This window comes from Lissotriton vulgaris, chromosome 10 (assembly GCF_964263255.1).
Source record: "Lissotriton vulgaris chromosome 10, aLisVul1.2, whole genome shotgun sequence".
Taxonomy (NCBI): Eukaryota; Metazoa; Chordata; class Amphibia; order Caudata; family Salamandridae; genus Lissotriton; species Lissotriton vulgaris.
In genome coordinates this window covers 901,275,572-901,293,504 of record NC_141698.1, presented here as the reverse complement: position 1 = coordinate 901,293,504, position 17,933 = coordinate 901,275,572, and the positions used below count along the sequence as shown (strand labels likewise).

The 17,933-nt window shown below is 41.3% G+C and overlaps 1 protein-coding gene across 1 annotated transcript in view; it reads left to right on the top strand.

Annotated features, from left to right (window-relative positions):
- LOC147688983 (calcitonin gene-related peptide type 1 receptor-like) overlaps nt 1–17,933 on the top strand; it is a 2,326,554-nt gene that overhangs the window by 1,620,917 nt on the left and 687,704 nt on the right. Inside the window, exons 10-12 of the mRNA XM_086941876.1 lie at nt 2,352–2,505; nt 14,337–14,397; nt 14,496–14,562. Of these exons, the coding sequence (XP_086798002.1) occupies nt 2,352–2,505; nt 14,337–14,397; nt 14,496–14,562 (282 nt within the window). The remainder of the gene's footprint in view (nt 1–2,351; nt 2,506–14,336; nt 14,398–14,495; nt 14,563–17,933) is intronic.

Here is a 17,933-nt window from a genome sequence, read left to right as displayed (position 1 = left end):
GTGATCAAATAGATGACATTAGTGGAATTACAGTATGTGTGGACTCTTTGGGTCCATATTTTTCCTTGTTCCAAGGCTAGTTGTTTGGATGCGGTAGTCAAATGGCAGACGCTGCAGTCAGAGCAAGGAAAATGGCCCACAATCTTAGGCATGCCTCAAGTGTCAGTAATAGTACGTACACCTGGTAATGCGATTTCTTTCGGTCGCGTGTGGACTAGGGAATCCTTTAGGCTTTGTCCTTTTTTGAAGGAGAAGAGGGGTTTCGCCCATGTTTTGTATGTACTGGAGATGATTCTCCAGTTTTTATTGATTGACTTTTTCATTAGATTGGAGAGGCTGCTGTATGTGGTGACACAGGTTAGGGGGACTTCTTGTGATAGACTGGGATTGTCTTCCAAGAGGGCCTCATACGGTTTGTTGCGTGCCCGTTTGTGTCCTTTTTCCAGAATTCTCGTCGGATATCCTCTTGCTTGGAGTTTCTTGGTAAGGCAAGATGATTGTTCCTTGAAGTCTTTCACATCGCTACAGTTACGCCTGATTCTCAGATACTGGCCGTACGGTAGGTTCTCTTTTAGGGGGCGTGGATGAAACTCGAAAATTCCAGTAGTTCATTTTTTGCTGTTGGTTTATAAGGGGTTTTTGTGGTTAATGATGTGCCTGAAATGGAGATGGTCACATCAAGGAAGACAACCTCATCCTTACTCAAGGTGTGGGTAAATTTTAGATTGAGATCCAAAGTGTTGATCCATGTGATGAAGTCTTCCAGAAGGTGATCACTACCCTTCCAGACCAAAAGCACATCATCGATATACCTCCTCCACAAATAGATGGAGGAGGAGAAGAGCCCATTTCATGGTAAGATGTGCTTGGCTTCAAAGTCGGAGACATAAAGCCCCGCCACACTTGGGGCAAAAGTGCTGCCCATCGAAGTACCTGTACTGTGTAGGAAGACTTGCCCTTTGTAAGAAAATACATTTTCTTTAAGAGTTATGGTGGCACAATCTAGGATAAAGTCCTTTGGTGTCTGATAGTCCCAAGTGATTAAATCTAGGGCAGACCCCAGGACTTTGATGGTATCGTCTTGGGGAATACTGAATCGCAATAAGGAAATTGCAATTCGTAATGTACAAAATAAGTATATGTAAATAGCGATTCCAAATGGGTTCGCAAATCGACTTACCTCATGAATATTCCTCATTAAAATCAATGAGGTTGGTCTCAATTTGCGTCCCCTGTGAAATTGCTGCCATTCCAGGGATGGTTGCCTGCTGAGGTCAGCAGCCCACTATATTTGTGATTCCTTTTTAATACAGCTATCTTTTTTTAAAATGCAACCCATTTTCCTTAAAGAAAAAAGGATGCATGTTTCTTAAAAGAAAAAATGAAAATTTGAAGTTTCATTTTTTTTAATTAGGCAGTGCTCCAAGGGACCACTTTCTGCTCTTAATTTTATTTTATTTTTTACATTCTCAAAGGGGTCTTTTAGGGACCCCTTCCCATTTGTGAATGGGTTACCACATCCTTTGATGTGTCTGTAAAATATTAATGTATTGCAACAAAAAATTGGTCGTAAAACATTAATACTTATCACTGCGATTTGGTATTTGGAAGGGAAACCCTGAACACACCCCTATCAAAATATCAAATCGCTAACACAAATTGGGATTCGGTTGTGTTACCTAATAGCAATTTGTGTTTTTGTATATTTAAAAAAAAAATTGTGGTTGCAATAGGCCTGATTCTGCGAATAAAGATGTTTCTGACTGCAAAAAATGCTTTGTACCTATGGCCCTGGGTGCGAATGTCAACTAATTAACATGGTTCCCTTAGAGGCTAGAATATCTGGGGTCGTTTTTGTATTCAGAATATACTGCCTACATATAGCCAGTGAGGATAGACTGCTGTGCTCATAAGAAGTAAATCATACTACAGGCTACCTGTTGACACTTTCTTGAAGTCAGGCTATTCCTTTGGTTATGCTGTGGTTTAAACAGATGCTTTCCTGCTTTAGCAAAGGGTTCCTTCTATTATATTTTTCTTTCAAAGACAGCATCTTTATAATTAATATTCATGAAGTTGTGTTCTCTTTGTCCCACAAATTATGTGTGATAGATGTTAAATTGTTTTGCAGATTTTACTTGCAGTGCTTGTGATTTTATATTGCTTCCTCACTACATGTGCCAGATATGTTCACCATAGCCAATTATTGGCATTGTCAGGAGATCAGGATTCTAGTCAAAGTTCGGGAAATCATTTTGTAAAGCTGAAGATGAAGATTAATCTGTGATGTATGTCTGCAGAGCATCTGATCATATATGTCAACCTACAGCAACTATTCTTATGTCTTGCAGGTGGGCTGCAAAGTGCTACAGGCATTTCACCAATACATGCTGGGCTGCAACTACTTCTGGATGCTCTGTGAAGGAATTTATCTCCATACCTTAATTGTGGTGGCAGTGTTTGCAGAGGAGCAGCACCTGCATTGGTATTATCTCTTGGGATGGGGTATGTATTTTATAGTTATATATTATTAATCTAACCTTATGAATTAAGGCTGCCCTTTCATTCTACATGGTGTACACTAGATATGGATGTATGTCATTACATCGCATACTAATACCACGCGTGCCATTATAACCAGGGTATTACTACGCAATGTCAATGACAAAGACATGCCATTACATTGCATACTTTTACCACAATATGCCTTTACCACGCATGCCATTACAACGCAAAGGCATGCATGGTAAAGCTATACTCGTAGTTAAAGTTTGCAAGGTAAGTGACAACCCTACCCCTACACCTACACAATACACTACTCCCACCCTTACACTAACCCTAAAACACGACTACACTACAACACTACAACTCTACCCACACTACTCCCACCCATACACTACCCTAAAACCCTCAAACACCACTACACTACAACACTACCCACACTACTCCCACCCCAACACTACCCTAAACCCTAAAACACTACTACATTACAACACTACCCACAGTACTCCCACCCCTACACTACTCCCACCCCTACACTAACCTAAACCACTACTACACTACAACACTACCCACATTACTCCCACCCCTACACTACTCTAAACCCTAAAACAATACTACACTACAATACAACACTACACACACTACTCCCACACCTACACTACCCTAAACCCAAAAACACTACTACACTACAACACTACTCCCACCCCCACACTACCATAAAATCCTAGAACACCACTACACTACAACACTACCCACACTACTCCCACCCCTACACTGCCCTAAACCCTAAAACACTACTACACTACAACACTACCCACACTACTCCCACCCCTACACTACACTAAACCTTAAACACTACAACACTACCCACACTACTCCCACCCCTACACTACCCTAAAAACTACTACACTACAACACTACCCACACTACTCCAACCCCTACACTACACTAAACCTTAAACACTACAACACTACCCACACTACTACAACCCCTACACTACACTAAACCTTAAACACTACAACACTACCCACACTACTCCCACCCCTACACTACCCTAAAAACTACTACACTACAACACTACCCACACTACTCCAACCCCTATACTACACTAAACCTTAAACACTACAACACTACCCACACTACTCCCACCCCTACACTACCCTAAACGATAAAACACTACTACACTAAACACTACCCACACTACTCCCACCCCTACACTACCCTAACCCTAAAGCGCTACTACACTACAACACAATCCACACTACTCCCACCCCTACACCACCCTAAACCCTAAAACGCTACTAGACTACAACACTACCCACATTACTCCCACCCCTACTCTACCTTAAACCCTAAAACACTACTACACTACAACACTACCCACACTACTCCCACCCCTACACTACCCTAAACCCCAAAACACTACTACACTACAACATTACCCACACTACTCCCACCCCTACACTACCCTAACCCCTAAAACACTACTACACTACAAAAATACCCACACTACTCCCACCCCTACATTACCCTAAACCCTTAAACCCCCTTCCCCAAGCACAATCAGCCTTACCTCTTTCCTCATGGTTCCATCTTCGCTGTCTCTGCTCCTGGTTCCTGCTTCCTGCGTCATCAGAGGTCCACGTCGTTGGGAGGAAACAGCCTCAGTTTCCTCACAATAACGTGTATAGCCATTACATCGCATGCGTTGTAAAAGCGCATGCGACGTAATGGTAAGCGTGGCTTTTACCACGCGTTGTAACATTGCATGCGTTGTACCGCATGCCATGTAATAGCAACGCGTGGTAAAAAACGCGTTGTAATGGCTGTTCCCCCTAGGTATGCAAGTAACCCTGCCGATCCCTTTTCATGGCCATATGCAACTGTCTTCTTGTTGTCACCACTTTAGCCTAGACATTATATCTGTACAGCTCTGTAAATTTGTAAAGTCCAACTCTCCTCCAAAATCACCACAACTCAGATAAATATTTTCAAACGATACATATCATTGACATTTTTAAGTGGGTCATATAGTGAATGTCACGGTTCATTATTTGTTGCAGAATTGTTTTTCAGTAACGTATGAAAGAATATGTGGTATCTAAAGTATGCATTCAAATTTACACTTTTTAAAACATAACCTTAATTTGTGCATTATGTACATATTCCATGTAAATATGCATGCAAATTCACAAACAAAAATATGAATCTTGAACTTCTTCACAAGTCTAGAAATTACTAAAAATTAAGAGCTCATACGTTTTAAAAATTGTTAGAAAAACATTCTATCTCCATTAGTTGATGCCAACGAAAATAAAGACAATATGGCAAAAGAAGACAAGCGTGAAGAGTGCAATTAAAAAAATAAAACTTATCTAGTGTCCCATGCAGGTAGTGGACAATGGCCCTTGCTGTTGCGAGGGTGGACAGTTGATGTCACCTCTAAAAGACCTAGCCTAAGCATATCCCTTTGACAGGGCCTTAACCCCACTGTCCAGATCATCCCCTACACTGTAACTCCTTCATTTTAAGGAAACTCCTTTATTCCAGTTCTTCTTCCTTGCATTATCAACAGTGCTCAAGCATTCCAAGCGCCAAACCCTTTGCTTTGTCCCATCCAATACTTTATCATACAGTGCTCATAAGAAAGGCATCCTGCACTGGAAATCTGCACGGTGTGTGGGCCACTTGTTTGTAGAACAATATCAATATGTCAGGCACATGAATCATTCAGTCAGCCAAGGTACTGGACCAATTAAGCAGTCAAACCCAGGGTGTCCCTACTCGTCAGCTCATTGATGAACACCACCTGACACGGTTGGGGAATAATATACTTCTACTGTTAGACTTGCTTTTTTCATCAGGTTTATCCCCAGAATATTTGCTTTTAGGGCTCCTGTTTCTGACCAGTTTTTGTTGGTTTTCTGACTCTGTGCACTTTACCACTGCTGATCAGTGCTAAAGTGCATATGCTCTTAATGGAAATTGTGTTTATGGATTGATGTTTCCATGATTGACTTATTTGATTTACTGCTAAAACCCTAGTACAGTGCACTGTGTGTGCCGGGGGGCTGTAAATCAAATGCTGCTAGTGGGCCTTTCAAAGGTGTCTCAGACCTGCCACTACAGTGTGTGCACACATTAACTGCCATATTGACCTGGCAAGTACACCCATTTGCCAGGCCCTAACCTTCCCTTTTATTACATGTGAGTCACCCCTAAGGTACGCCCAAGGTACCCGTGTGGGCAGGGTGCGGTGTATGTGAAAGGTCGGACCAGTACGGGTGTGTAGGACATGTCCTGATAGTGAAATACGGTATAGAGTCAAAATATCGAGTTTTTATTATCAACTAGACATAATATCGAGTAAAAAATATAGAATGGACATAATATCGACTAGACATATTATAAACAACAAAAATATCGACTTTAAGGTAAGTTAATATTACTTTTTAATTTTTGTGTAATATAATTCTGTAGCGGGTTGTGGGTTTATAGGGGAATAGGGGGGAAAGTAATTTAATTATAATTAATTAAATATGTTATTTTATTTATTGTTATTTATTTACAATTAATTGTTAATTCATTATTAATTGGTAATTAATTAAAATATAATTGGTAATTAATTTTAATTGATTAATTGATAAATATGTTAATTTTAGTAATTTATTGTCTGTAGCGGGTTGTGGGTTTATAAGGGAATAGGGTGGGAAGTAATTTAATTATAAAAAATTAAATATGTTATTTTATTTATTGTTTATTTCGAATTAATTGTTAATTAATTATTAATTGGTAATTAATTAAAATATAATTGGTAATTAATTAAAATATAATTAGTAATTATTTTGAATTGATTATTTGATAAATATGTTAATTTTAGTCATTTATTTTCTGTGGCTGGTTGTGGGTTTATAGGAGAATAGGGTGGGAAGTAATTTAATTATAATTAATTAAATATGTTATTTTATTTATTGGTATTTATTTAGAATTTATAGTTAATTAAATATTAATTGGTAATTAATTGAAATATAGTCTGTAATTTGTTGTAATTGATTAATTGATAAATATGTTACTTTTATCACATTATTTTCTGTAGTGGGTTGTGTGTTTATAGGGGAATAGTTTGGGAAGTAATTTAATTGTAAGTAATTATATTTTTTAAATATTTTTTGTGTCTAATTTTTATTTATTGTTATATTGTAATTTAATGTATTGGTTATTGTTAAATGATTAGTATTAGTCGGTAATTTGTATTAATAGTTAATTTTTATTTGTAATTTTAATTGATTAAATAATATATTTTATAAATGTTTAAAATATTTTAATTATTTTGTAATTGGTATTAATATTTATGTTATTTATATTTATAAGTGAAGTATTTACTTTCCCTACTATTGCACTCACTGGAGTGGTAATAGTAATTTTTACCCCTACGCTATTCAACGCTTTCCCTACTGTTGCACTCACTGGAGTGGGAATAGTAATTTTTACCCCTACGCTATCCAACGCTTTCCCTACTGTTGCACTCACTGGAGTGGGAATAGTAATTATTACCCCTACGCTATCCAATGCTTTCCCTACTGTTGCACTCACTGGAGTGGCAATAGTAATTTTTACCCTCTCACTATCCAATGCTTGCCCTACTGTTGCACTCCCTGGAGTTGGAATAGTAATTTTTACCCCTACGCTGTCCAACGCTTTCCCTACTGTTGCACTCACTGGAGTGGGAATGGTAATTTTACCCCTACGCTATCCAACGCTTTCCCTACTGTTGCGTTCACTGGAGTGGAAATAGTAATATTTAACCTTACGCTATCCAACGCTTTCCCTACTGTTGCGGTCTCTGGAGTGGGAATAATATTTTTTATCCCTACGCTATCCATCGCTTTCCCTACTGTTGCACTCTCTGGAGTGGGAATAGTAATTATTACCCCTACGCTATCCAATGCTTTCCCTACTGTTGCACTCACTGGAGTGGTAATAGTAATTTTTACCCTCTCACTATCCAACGCTTGCCCTACTGTTGCACTCCCTGGAGTTGGAATAGTAATTTTTACCCCTACGCTGTCCAACGCTTTCCCTACTGTTGCACTCACTGGAGTGGGAATAGTAATTTTTACCCCTACGCTATCCAACTCTTTCCCTACTGTTGCGTTCACTGGAGTGGAAATAGTAATATTTAACCTTACGCTATCCAACGCTTTCCCTACTGTTGCGGTCTCCGGAGTGGGAATAATATTTTTTATCCCAACGCTATCCATTGCTTTCCCTACTGTTGCACTCTCTGGAGTGTGAATAGTAAATTTAACCCTCTCGCTATCCTACGGAAAAAATATTGTATATGTTTTGTTAATAATATGTATACATATATATATATATATGTTTAATTTTTTTTTTAAGTTACATTAATTGTTTATTATTTTAAGTTTGTTTAAGTATTTTAAGTATGTTTAAATTAATTATATTTATTATTATATTACTTTAAAATTACTTTTAAGAAATTTAAAAAATTCGATATTTTGACTGTCTATATTTTTTCCAATCCATATTTTGGAGTAAATATTTTTGTACTTACCTGTTTGTAGATAGGAAGTCGATATTCTGGCATTCTATATTTTTACCTCGATATTTTGGCAAGTCGATATTTAGATTGTCGATATTCTGTCAGTGATCCGTGAAATACAGTGTATTTTGTTTTTAACTACGGAAAGGCTATCGGTCCCACAGGATAGAATGGGAGTAAATTTATACCATTGTATAAGTATAACTTCCCATTGGGACACGATGGAGAGATGGAGTTTAATATGCCTGACCTCAGAATGTAAAAATGGATCTTTTAGTAAAGATAATTTTTATATTATGTGGTTGAAATACCACTTTTAGAAAGTGGGTATTTTCTTGCTTAGCCATCCTGTGTGCCTGGGGATGTACATTCTCTCATGCAGCCACAGGGGGATTTAGTTGGGTCCCGCCTTTCCTGGATGAGTTAGGACTGGGCTGATAGACCTGTGGTGCATTTAGAGTAGGGGGAGGAGATTTCCTTGAACCTGAATAGGCCCAGTCTGCCTTACATAATGCTGTCTCCACCTTCTGCTGGGAAGCTGGACCAGGTAGGACAGAATTGGTTGTGACTGAGCACAGAGCTTCTCTGCCACAAGAGAACAAAGATAAATTGAATATAAATATTAGGGACCAGACCACAGAACTTTAGAATACTTCTGGACTCAAGAGGAACGTCTGCCAAGGAGAGGAGCTGGGAAAGCTGAAGGAGAAGTACTGCCCCTTTGCTGTGTGCTGTCTAGGGTTGGCCTGCAGTGGCTGTTTCTGCCAAGGAGAGGACAAAGATGTTGCTGTGCACTGTGTTTCCTGCTTGAAGAAGATCTCCAAGGGCTTGAAACAGAGCTTGCTTCCTGTTCTGAATTCTCAGAGGCACAAAGACTTCACCAGCAGCACCCCTGAACTCCCTTGTTGGGACTTCTTACCTGCCAAGAGGTGCCTGTTCCGGTGTTGGGCCTCTAAAGCTCCTGCTGCTGGGAGCTGAGAAAAGAGAGGCAACTAAAGAAATGTGAAGTATCCACACCTGTTTTCTGACGCAACACCGCTATGCAGAAAGAATTTCCATGCATCGCTGCCCTGCTGCTGAATAAACTGATGCAGTGCCTGCCCGCGGTTGGAAAAATTGCCTCATGCCGAGGCTTGTGCACCGATCTCCGAAGTCCGAGATCACGCACCACCTCCAACGCCGACCCGGCTGCGCAACTGCAAGAATAGACGCATCAGATGATCGTGGCTGGAGAGATTGCCATAAAGCCATTGCTGCTGCAGCATCGAGAGCCGATGCCTCACGAATCCCCACGAATCACACCGGTGTGCCAAGTCCACAGCAATACTGCGGCCGCAGTAAGAAACCAACACATCGCCTCCCTGCACAGTAAGAAACCAAGTCATCACCTCCTCTTTAGTAAGGAACTGACGCATCATCTACCCTGTATGGCAGTAAGGAACCAATGCATTATCTCCCCTGGAGCAAAGAACCAATGCATCACCTTCCCTGTGAGTAAGGAACCGGCGCATCACGTTCCCTGCGGTTATTTTTGCTTATGATTTTGGTGCATCAAAGGTACATTTTGTTGAAAGTGTCACATCTACAGCTTGCTGTAGACAGAACTGTTTTTACCTTTTAAAGGTCATATCTTGATAACTGTATGTGGGATTTTTTTCATTTTGGTCTTGTTTGGTTTAGATAAAGATTACTTATTTTTCTAAACAGGTGTGATGTCGATTTGTAGTGTTTTTACTGTATTACTGTAAGTGTGTACACATTCTTTAAACACTGCCTCTGGGATAAGCCAGTCTGCTCGTGCCAAGCTACCAATGGGGTGAGGAGGGGGTGTGTATGGGCGTAACTCCCTTATCCTGACTAGAAGCAAGGGTCCCTACTTGGACAAAGGTGCAAACCATTGCCAACGAGAGACCCCCATTTCTAATACCTACTCAATAGGTAATATTGTTTCTCCTTTGGAGGGTGAATGGTTCAGGTGGTCCATGCCATAATACTAACCAACGATCAGCTTTCTTTTGTACATCATATCTGTGTTAAATGACATGGAGATGTCCTTCAATCAAGGTACTCTGAGTTTCCTGTCAGATAAACTCAGTGCTTAACAAAACCACAAAATAAAATAGTGCATAAACTTATTTCACATAATCTGATGCATTAAAAAATGAGCTACCACTTGAGAATACGATGGGCTGATGAATTGTGCCTTTTGCAACTTGTTATGTTATTAGGGGTACTTTTATAGCGCACAGCTACTCCGAGGAGTGTCCCGGCGCTAAAGACCGTCACCGACCCAGAGTGGAAAGCAGAAAGGGAGGGGAACTGAGAACAAAATGAAGAGAATCACTGCGCAAACAGCAGAGTCTTCAGATCCTTCCTGAAAGCCAGTAGATTGGTGTTGGATCTGAGAGACAGCGGGAGAGCGCTTCAGCCTAAACCAACATTAGATTAAGTTCTTGATCTACTGCAATGAAGGTTACAGAAATAGTCCAGTCTTAATAGTCTCACTATCTTGCCCAACAAGTGCTTGGTATGGTTACTATCAAAGCAGTTCTGATCCGTCGTGCCCTTTGTCTGTTCCCAAAACCAGGACTTAATCGGTGAATGAGTTATCTCTTGCTGCGTCCAAAGAATGAATTTCACTCTCTACACTGTGAGTAGAGCAATATCTGCTACAGAGTAGGAAAGCGTTAAACACCTTCTCTTTTAATCAGTAACGATCCTTGTCTTGACATTACTTTAGTTTATATCTATGGGCATATTGAAAATGTGCCCAGTTATGTGTTTATCTACAGAACTATGAAGCTTTACCGATGCTGATATAACATAACGTGACATGACATGGCATAATATATAACATAACACCCTATGCCAAAAATTTGATTTAATGTAAACAAGCACTACAGACACTATAGACAAAACACCAGTAAGTACCCTCTGCTACACAGCGGCTTGCATAATTGATAAACGTTTTTAGTTATTATTCACATTTTAGAACTACACATAGAATTAATTGCATATCTTCCAATGCAAAACTTTAAGTGGTGTCTAATCATTCAAATTAATAAACCCTCAGTGCGATATTACCTAACATATGTGAGTCTACAAACAACTGCAAGTTTCATTTTCAATGTGCACAATAGTCTGTTGTGTTAATCAAGAGAAATGTCTTAGGAACAGACTGTGCACTGCTTATGCTTTCGTCATTCAGAGATCACACTTTGTATGCCACTCATTTCCTGTTGTACAAAGTACTCTGGGCTACGATTGTGTGAATTCCAATTTTTTCCTGGAAATTCGGGCAAAATCAGGAAGCCTTGCCTTTTGAGAAGGCGGACAAAGCTGCCTGACTTTCTTGCTGCTGTAGTTCCTCCTCATTGAGGGCTGGACTTCTAGCTGTCAGTAATTTGCTGCACATCAGGAAAAATGTGCCCCAGCTCCTACTCAAGATGCTTGACACCTATATATGGAGCACTGCGCCATGAGGTATCAGTGGCCCCACATCTCCCCAGCGTATGTACAACTGTATTCTGTGCCTATGCATGCCTTTGAACTCTCAGAATGCGTTTTGGAGGAAAAAGGTGCACCATTGTAGCCTGTACCCACTGAATATATTGCCCAGCGGTTCATGATGCTCACTGCGCACACACACACACACACATTCCAGCCAGGAATATTCCACCGCCCTCTTCCACCTACGCTTGGGCCTCTCAAAGCTCACCAACCTCCTTGTCCACATACCACTCCACAAATACACTTTATGTAATGTGAATGTCATTTGTAAAGCGCACAGATACCTCCAACGGAGGTGTCCCGGCGCTGTCCGTATACCGCTTAGGAACCCTTCCTGGTTTTTCCCTGTGGAATGTCCACTCCTGGGCACCCCCAAGGTGAAGACCAGGCATCCCAGCGCTGTTGGGGCCGTTGTGGAGATTAAGCAAGCTATTGCCCAGAGCTGCAGAGTGAGACCCATGATTAGAGTAGGCACCGAGGCGAGAATTATCAGGTCCGAGGAAATTGAGCCCAAGACCCGCTGAGGCGGGTATTGAACCCTGGTCCTGGGCTAGACCTCTGCATCAGGGTCGGCCGCTCTAACCATTTGAGCCACACTTCCCCACTATAAACACCCCCCATGATCCACCCTAATGCCTGAACCGTTCCTGCACCTTAACTCACACCACATCCACATCACTTAATATCTATTCGAGACCGAAATCCCCTCTGGAAGTCTCCTGATTCGGTCTAAGAATGCCAACCACCTGCATAGCTCACTCTTGATTCACTCTCTTATATACCCTTCATTAGGCTGATAAAAGCCACGATTAGACAAGAAAGACAAAGTTACACCTGTTGTCCACCGCACTGACCACTAGCTATGTGCACAGAACGATAAAGAGGGGGTGTGCTATTGAGATCCTTATGAATACATCAGAGAAATCTCCAGTAAATCCCTTGTTTCTTCAAAACCATTGGTTGAGTGGTATTCACACAGTTTATCCACCATCTCTCCTGTATTAGGTTACATCATCCACAGTACACTGGCTTTTGACAACTTCACTTTATACAAACAAACCATATATATGTCTTAAAACACTGTCAGCTGTGGTCACCATAATCATTTTACTTCATTCTCATTTTCCGCAAGCACTCTTCAGTGTTTAACAGGGTTCACCACCCAAACATGCTAGCGACCCCCAACTTGTGAGGTGTCATAGCAACACATTAGAATTGGTCAGTTCTTTCTTCTCCAGCTGTTCATTCTTGCCTCCCTTGTCTTGTCACTTTCATCACTGACCCCGTTGTCACAGTGTTCAAGCCTGGGATCCCTCCCATGCTCTTTCCCCGGCCCCACTCCCTGTGCGGACTATGACAACCTCCTGCAGTGATGAAACGTCCAAAAGGCGCTAGCTGCCAGGAGCATGAGGTGGGAGAGGGGCGCTACAGCGCCTGGGAACCACAATTAGGCCAACCTTTGTGGAGAAGGAACAGGCAAAATCATGCATTTTATGACTGTAGTGACAATAATCCTTGCCCTGTTGCTCAAACTGAGCAGGGCGGATCTCTGAAAACGTTGCCTCTAAATTCTGATTGGCTTTTTGGACTCCAGTCAGCCATTCATTAGGCACCTTTTGTATTTTGTATCCTCAGTGGGTGTCTGAGAGCCAGAAAACCTCTATTGGATGTGTGCGTAGCTTTGATTGGTGCAGCCGGTGCAGCGACACCATGGCTCAGAGGTCTGAGGGGCTTCCCGAACCCTGATTATTGCTGCATTTTATAATTCAGGCAGGGGCTGGGAGATTGTTTTTCCTTGCACTAGAGCCCATGACCCAACGCCTACCCTGCTGTTTTTTGAATATCAATAGGGGTTCATGTCATCGCTTTAGGCTCTCTCGCCTTACATTGTAAATGAATGCAGATGTGGGATGAATCTGTTTACCAGCCGCGGCCGGCAGTGGGATTACCTGCAGGGCGGTGACGTGGGGAGGGGGAGGGTGGGGGGTAGTAATGTATGGATTACGGAGTTTTACAGGTAAGTAAACATTTAAATAAATAAAACGAATTTTGTTGCGCGCACTGCATCGCATGTGGGGATGCAGTGCACTCAGCTGCTGTTACTCCACAGAGAGGGAGGCACTACTTCCAGCGCGATACTGGGCTGAAATCTAAGTGCAGTCTGGACCACACAGGTCCATACTGAAATGCATTAACTTTCAGATGGCTGTACGGGACTGAAATGTCAATGAACATTTCCCTTTGCAGTCATATTTAAAATTGAATCCTTTACACGCCGAAAGCCCAGCTTATAAAACTGGCTCATGTTCTCGTGATGTTCAAGCATCGGAGAGAGAGCAATGACCTTTGCATACAACGCCTTTCATATCTGCAATGCCCAATTTTGTGGAGTTTTTGTTCACTGGGCGATGGTGTCCTAAAAATTACATACGGGCGGAATGAGACTTAATAAATCATAATAGCGTGGAACCTAAATTCGACATCGAAAATGTAATCACCCAGCTGTGTGGGAAGAGTTCGATCACCCTAGGCTGCAGGGTAATGCATACAATAAATGGATCAGACTGTCGGTTTCCATGATACATTTACTAAATTGATAGTAGTGGACATCAACTATTTGTGGGGGGATTGGCTGTATGATTTGATGAGCAGATCATAAACATTACTGAAAGCATTTGAGGGCCAGTCCTTTTTTTGTACCGCAAAGTGAAGTGACTGGCAAAATACATTGTATCTGACTTAATCATTTGAATTTTTTTAGGTTTCCCGCTAGTGCCAGCGTCAATACATGCAGTTGCAAGAACAAAGTATTTTGATGACAAGTAAGTGCTACCCTGACATTTTCAGAAACATGAATGTCACCAAGTTTTTCTTAACAAAGTGAGTTTACCACTCCCTTTATGTTGTGTTCTTCTTTCAGCTGTTGGATGAGCGTAGAGACACACTTGCTCTACGTAGTACATGGTCCAATTATGGCCGCATTATTGGTAAGCATGCATGTTTTTTTTGTTTGTGAAATGTGTAGATAAGCAGAGTGTTTTAAGGCATACACAAAGTGGGTTCTGGCCCAGGGCCCCTGCCTTTCAGGGGCCCCCTTATCAAACCACTTACGTTCTGTAGAGTCTTGCCCTGATGACCTTGAATACTTTTAAACAGATTGTTTTAAATACCATTCTGCTTTAATTTATTTTTTACGTGGGTGATGTGTGAGAGGCTATTACAGACATTTTGCAGAGAAATGTGTTTATGTTTCATGGAACATCCATAAAAAAAGTTCTTCCAGAACAAAACAGAACCTCACACATGAGAAATTGGATGGGCCACAGAGAATATTTGCAGTAATATTTGTGAGCTGCTGTGTTACAATATTGAAAACACACCACTATCCCTGAATATTAGATGCAAACATATTTAGAATTTGGACCAGCGTCCTACACAATTCCATTGACCTGGCCAAAGAGGGCATTAAAGAGCTGAAATTAGATCATAAATGCAAAGCTGTTCTGAACAGGGATCCCAAAATAAGTTTTGACCAGGGCACCCAAATTCCTTAAAATGTCCATGTGATAGGCGACTACAGATGTAAGATAATTAGAGAAGTGAGGTAACAGGACATTCCCCATTTCTTGAGGATGTCCTATCCGCCCTATCCCATTTTCCTCTGCTAGTTTAGAGGTGGGGGCATGCTATTGTGCCAGTGACTGGACTGCTGCCAGCTCTGCTGTTGGGAAAACCATTGGACCTACCTGTATAGCTAAATAGGGAAGGTTTGCCTTATGAGGTGCCCTTTCCAGTGCCCTTCCTGCCAGTGCCCATTCTGCTATTTCCGGTGGAGACAAAAGACCCAGTCATGCCCCCCAGTGCTGGGAGAAATATCCCAGTTCGTGGTGGGCTTTTTTTTTTCTTTTCAAAGACGGACCATAATTTCAGGAAAACATAAGCAGGCAGTGCTTAACTTCCACAGGCACAATATGGTCGACATACCAATCTTAATATGACTCCCTTGATGTTTTAACCAATTAAATAAACCCGATTATAGAATGAAAAACTATTTAATCCTCCACTGATAAAATGTCATCAATTAAAACAGAGACCATAGTTACATATATCCCTTACAACTGTGAGGGACCAAACCAAAGACAGGATCAAACCTCAAAGAAATAGTCTGATAGATTGAATACGGAGTGAAAAACTGTGGAGTAGAGGCTATCAGATAAATCATTCAGGTAAAGATGAAGAGACAAAATATGTTTTATTAGCGGGACTAAGGAGACATGATAAACTAAAAAAAACAGATACAATTCTGGTGCAGTTATCTATAATTTCAACACAGATCACGTTTTGTAGAGTCAAAAATTATGTTAAGTGCAACAAAGTAAATTCAGAATGCAGAGTACATAACTGCACACAGTAGTCCAACACGATCTCCCTGGAAATTCCTCATTTAGAAGATCCCAGACACAAATGACAGAATCAGAAATGACGAGACATAAAACAAACGCATAGTTATGTGCAGAGACAGGTGAATTTTGGATGGACATATGGATATTTCATGAAAAGATGGTTGCAAGGTAGTTTGTGCCTACAGCTGTATATGAGTGGATAGAGATGCGAGTACAGTTGAATGGTAGGGTGGATGCAGGTGTGGGTGGACGAAGGTGTGGGTGGACAAATAGATGATGGATGACAGTGGGATGATATATGACGGGTGAAGGTGGATGATACATTTATTGTCATTCGTGAATGGGGACCATGTTTGGATACATGTGTGTGACCAGCTAGATTTTTGCCGGGAGGGAAGAATCATCAGAGGACCACCTGTGCTAAATGCAAGCAGGTGGTTGGATAGACTATCAGTTCATGGCTGTGGGGAGGTTGTTGCATGGGTGGAAAATGAATGCATAAGGAGATTGTGGGGCGAAAATAATGCAGAAGAAAGACATTTTCTGTAACAGTTGCCACCTCACTCCGTATGGTTTAGGAGCAGTTGGGAGAAGTGAATTTCTTGACAGGCAAGTACATTTTAGTGGCATTTTGCGTCTATGATAGTATATTTAAAAAAAAAACTCAACAGGTTCTGTTACCCAGAATCCCTTGCGACCCTAAAACTTTGTAAAACAAAACATATTTCTGTGGTAGAAAGTGCTGAAATCTGTGGGGAGTCACAAACTTCCACCCACCCAGCATTCCCCCCATGTCTCCCAGTAGAAATGGTACCTCACTTGTGTGGGTAGGCATAGTGTCTATGACAGGACACAGCCCAAAACGCAATGTGGGCACATCACATTTTTCCACAGAAACTGACCCTTTTTGCAATGTGCCAAGCTGTGGATTTTGGGCTCTGCTTAGCCGGCACCTAGGGAATCCCAGCAAACCTGAACATTTTTGAAAACTAGATACCGTGGGAAATACAGGATGACATGTCTTGTGTGGCTCTAACCAGGTCTGTTAACCAGAATCCCTTGCTAACCTCAAACCTTGTAAAAAAAAAAAAATTTACCCACATTTCTGTGATGGAAAGTTCTAGAATCTGTGCGGAGCCACAAGCTTCCACCCACAGATCATACACCCAAGTATCCCAATATAAGTGGTACCTCACTTTTGTGGGTAGGCCTAGTGCCTGCAACAGGCAAAGGCCCAAACCACAACATGCACACACAGCACATTTTTCCGCAGAAAACTGTCCCTTTTGTGCAATGTGCCTAGCTGTGGCCCTACCTTAGCCAGCACCCAGTGGAATCTAGAAAAACTGTACATTTTTTAAAACTAGACACCCTGGGGAGTCCAGGATGGGGTGACTTGTATGACTCTCACCAGGTTCTGTTACCCAGAATCACTTGCAAACCTCACACTTTGTCAAAAAAACACACTTTGCTCACATTTCTGTGATGGAAAGTTCTGGAATTTGTGGGGAGCCACAAATGTCCACCCACCCAACATTTACCCAAGTCTCCTGATAGAAATGATACTTCACTTGTGTGGGTAGGCCTAGTGCTCACGACAGGAAAAGGCCCAAAACTTACTGTGGAGACTAGAAAATTACAGATCACAAAAAGACATGGCCTTGTGAGCGAGTCCCCTGCATTTATTTGTCCTGGGCTTGGCGGCCATGTCAGGAAACATACCAAACCCAGACATTTCTGAAAACTAGACAACCGGGGGAGTTCAAGGATATGTGGCTTGAGTGGATCCCCCAACATTTTCTTATCCAGAATACCCTGCAGCTAGCCTTCTAGCCATACTCCTTACCAAGAAAATTAACTTGACAAATAAGTCAACAATACCCAACACTGTGTAAAATAAGTAATAAACAAAGTGTGGAATTATAAAACAAAAAGTAAAACTACTGGTATATAGC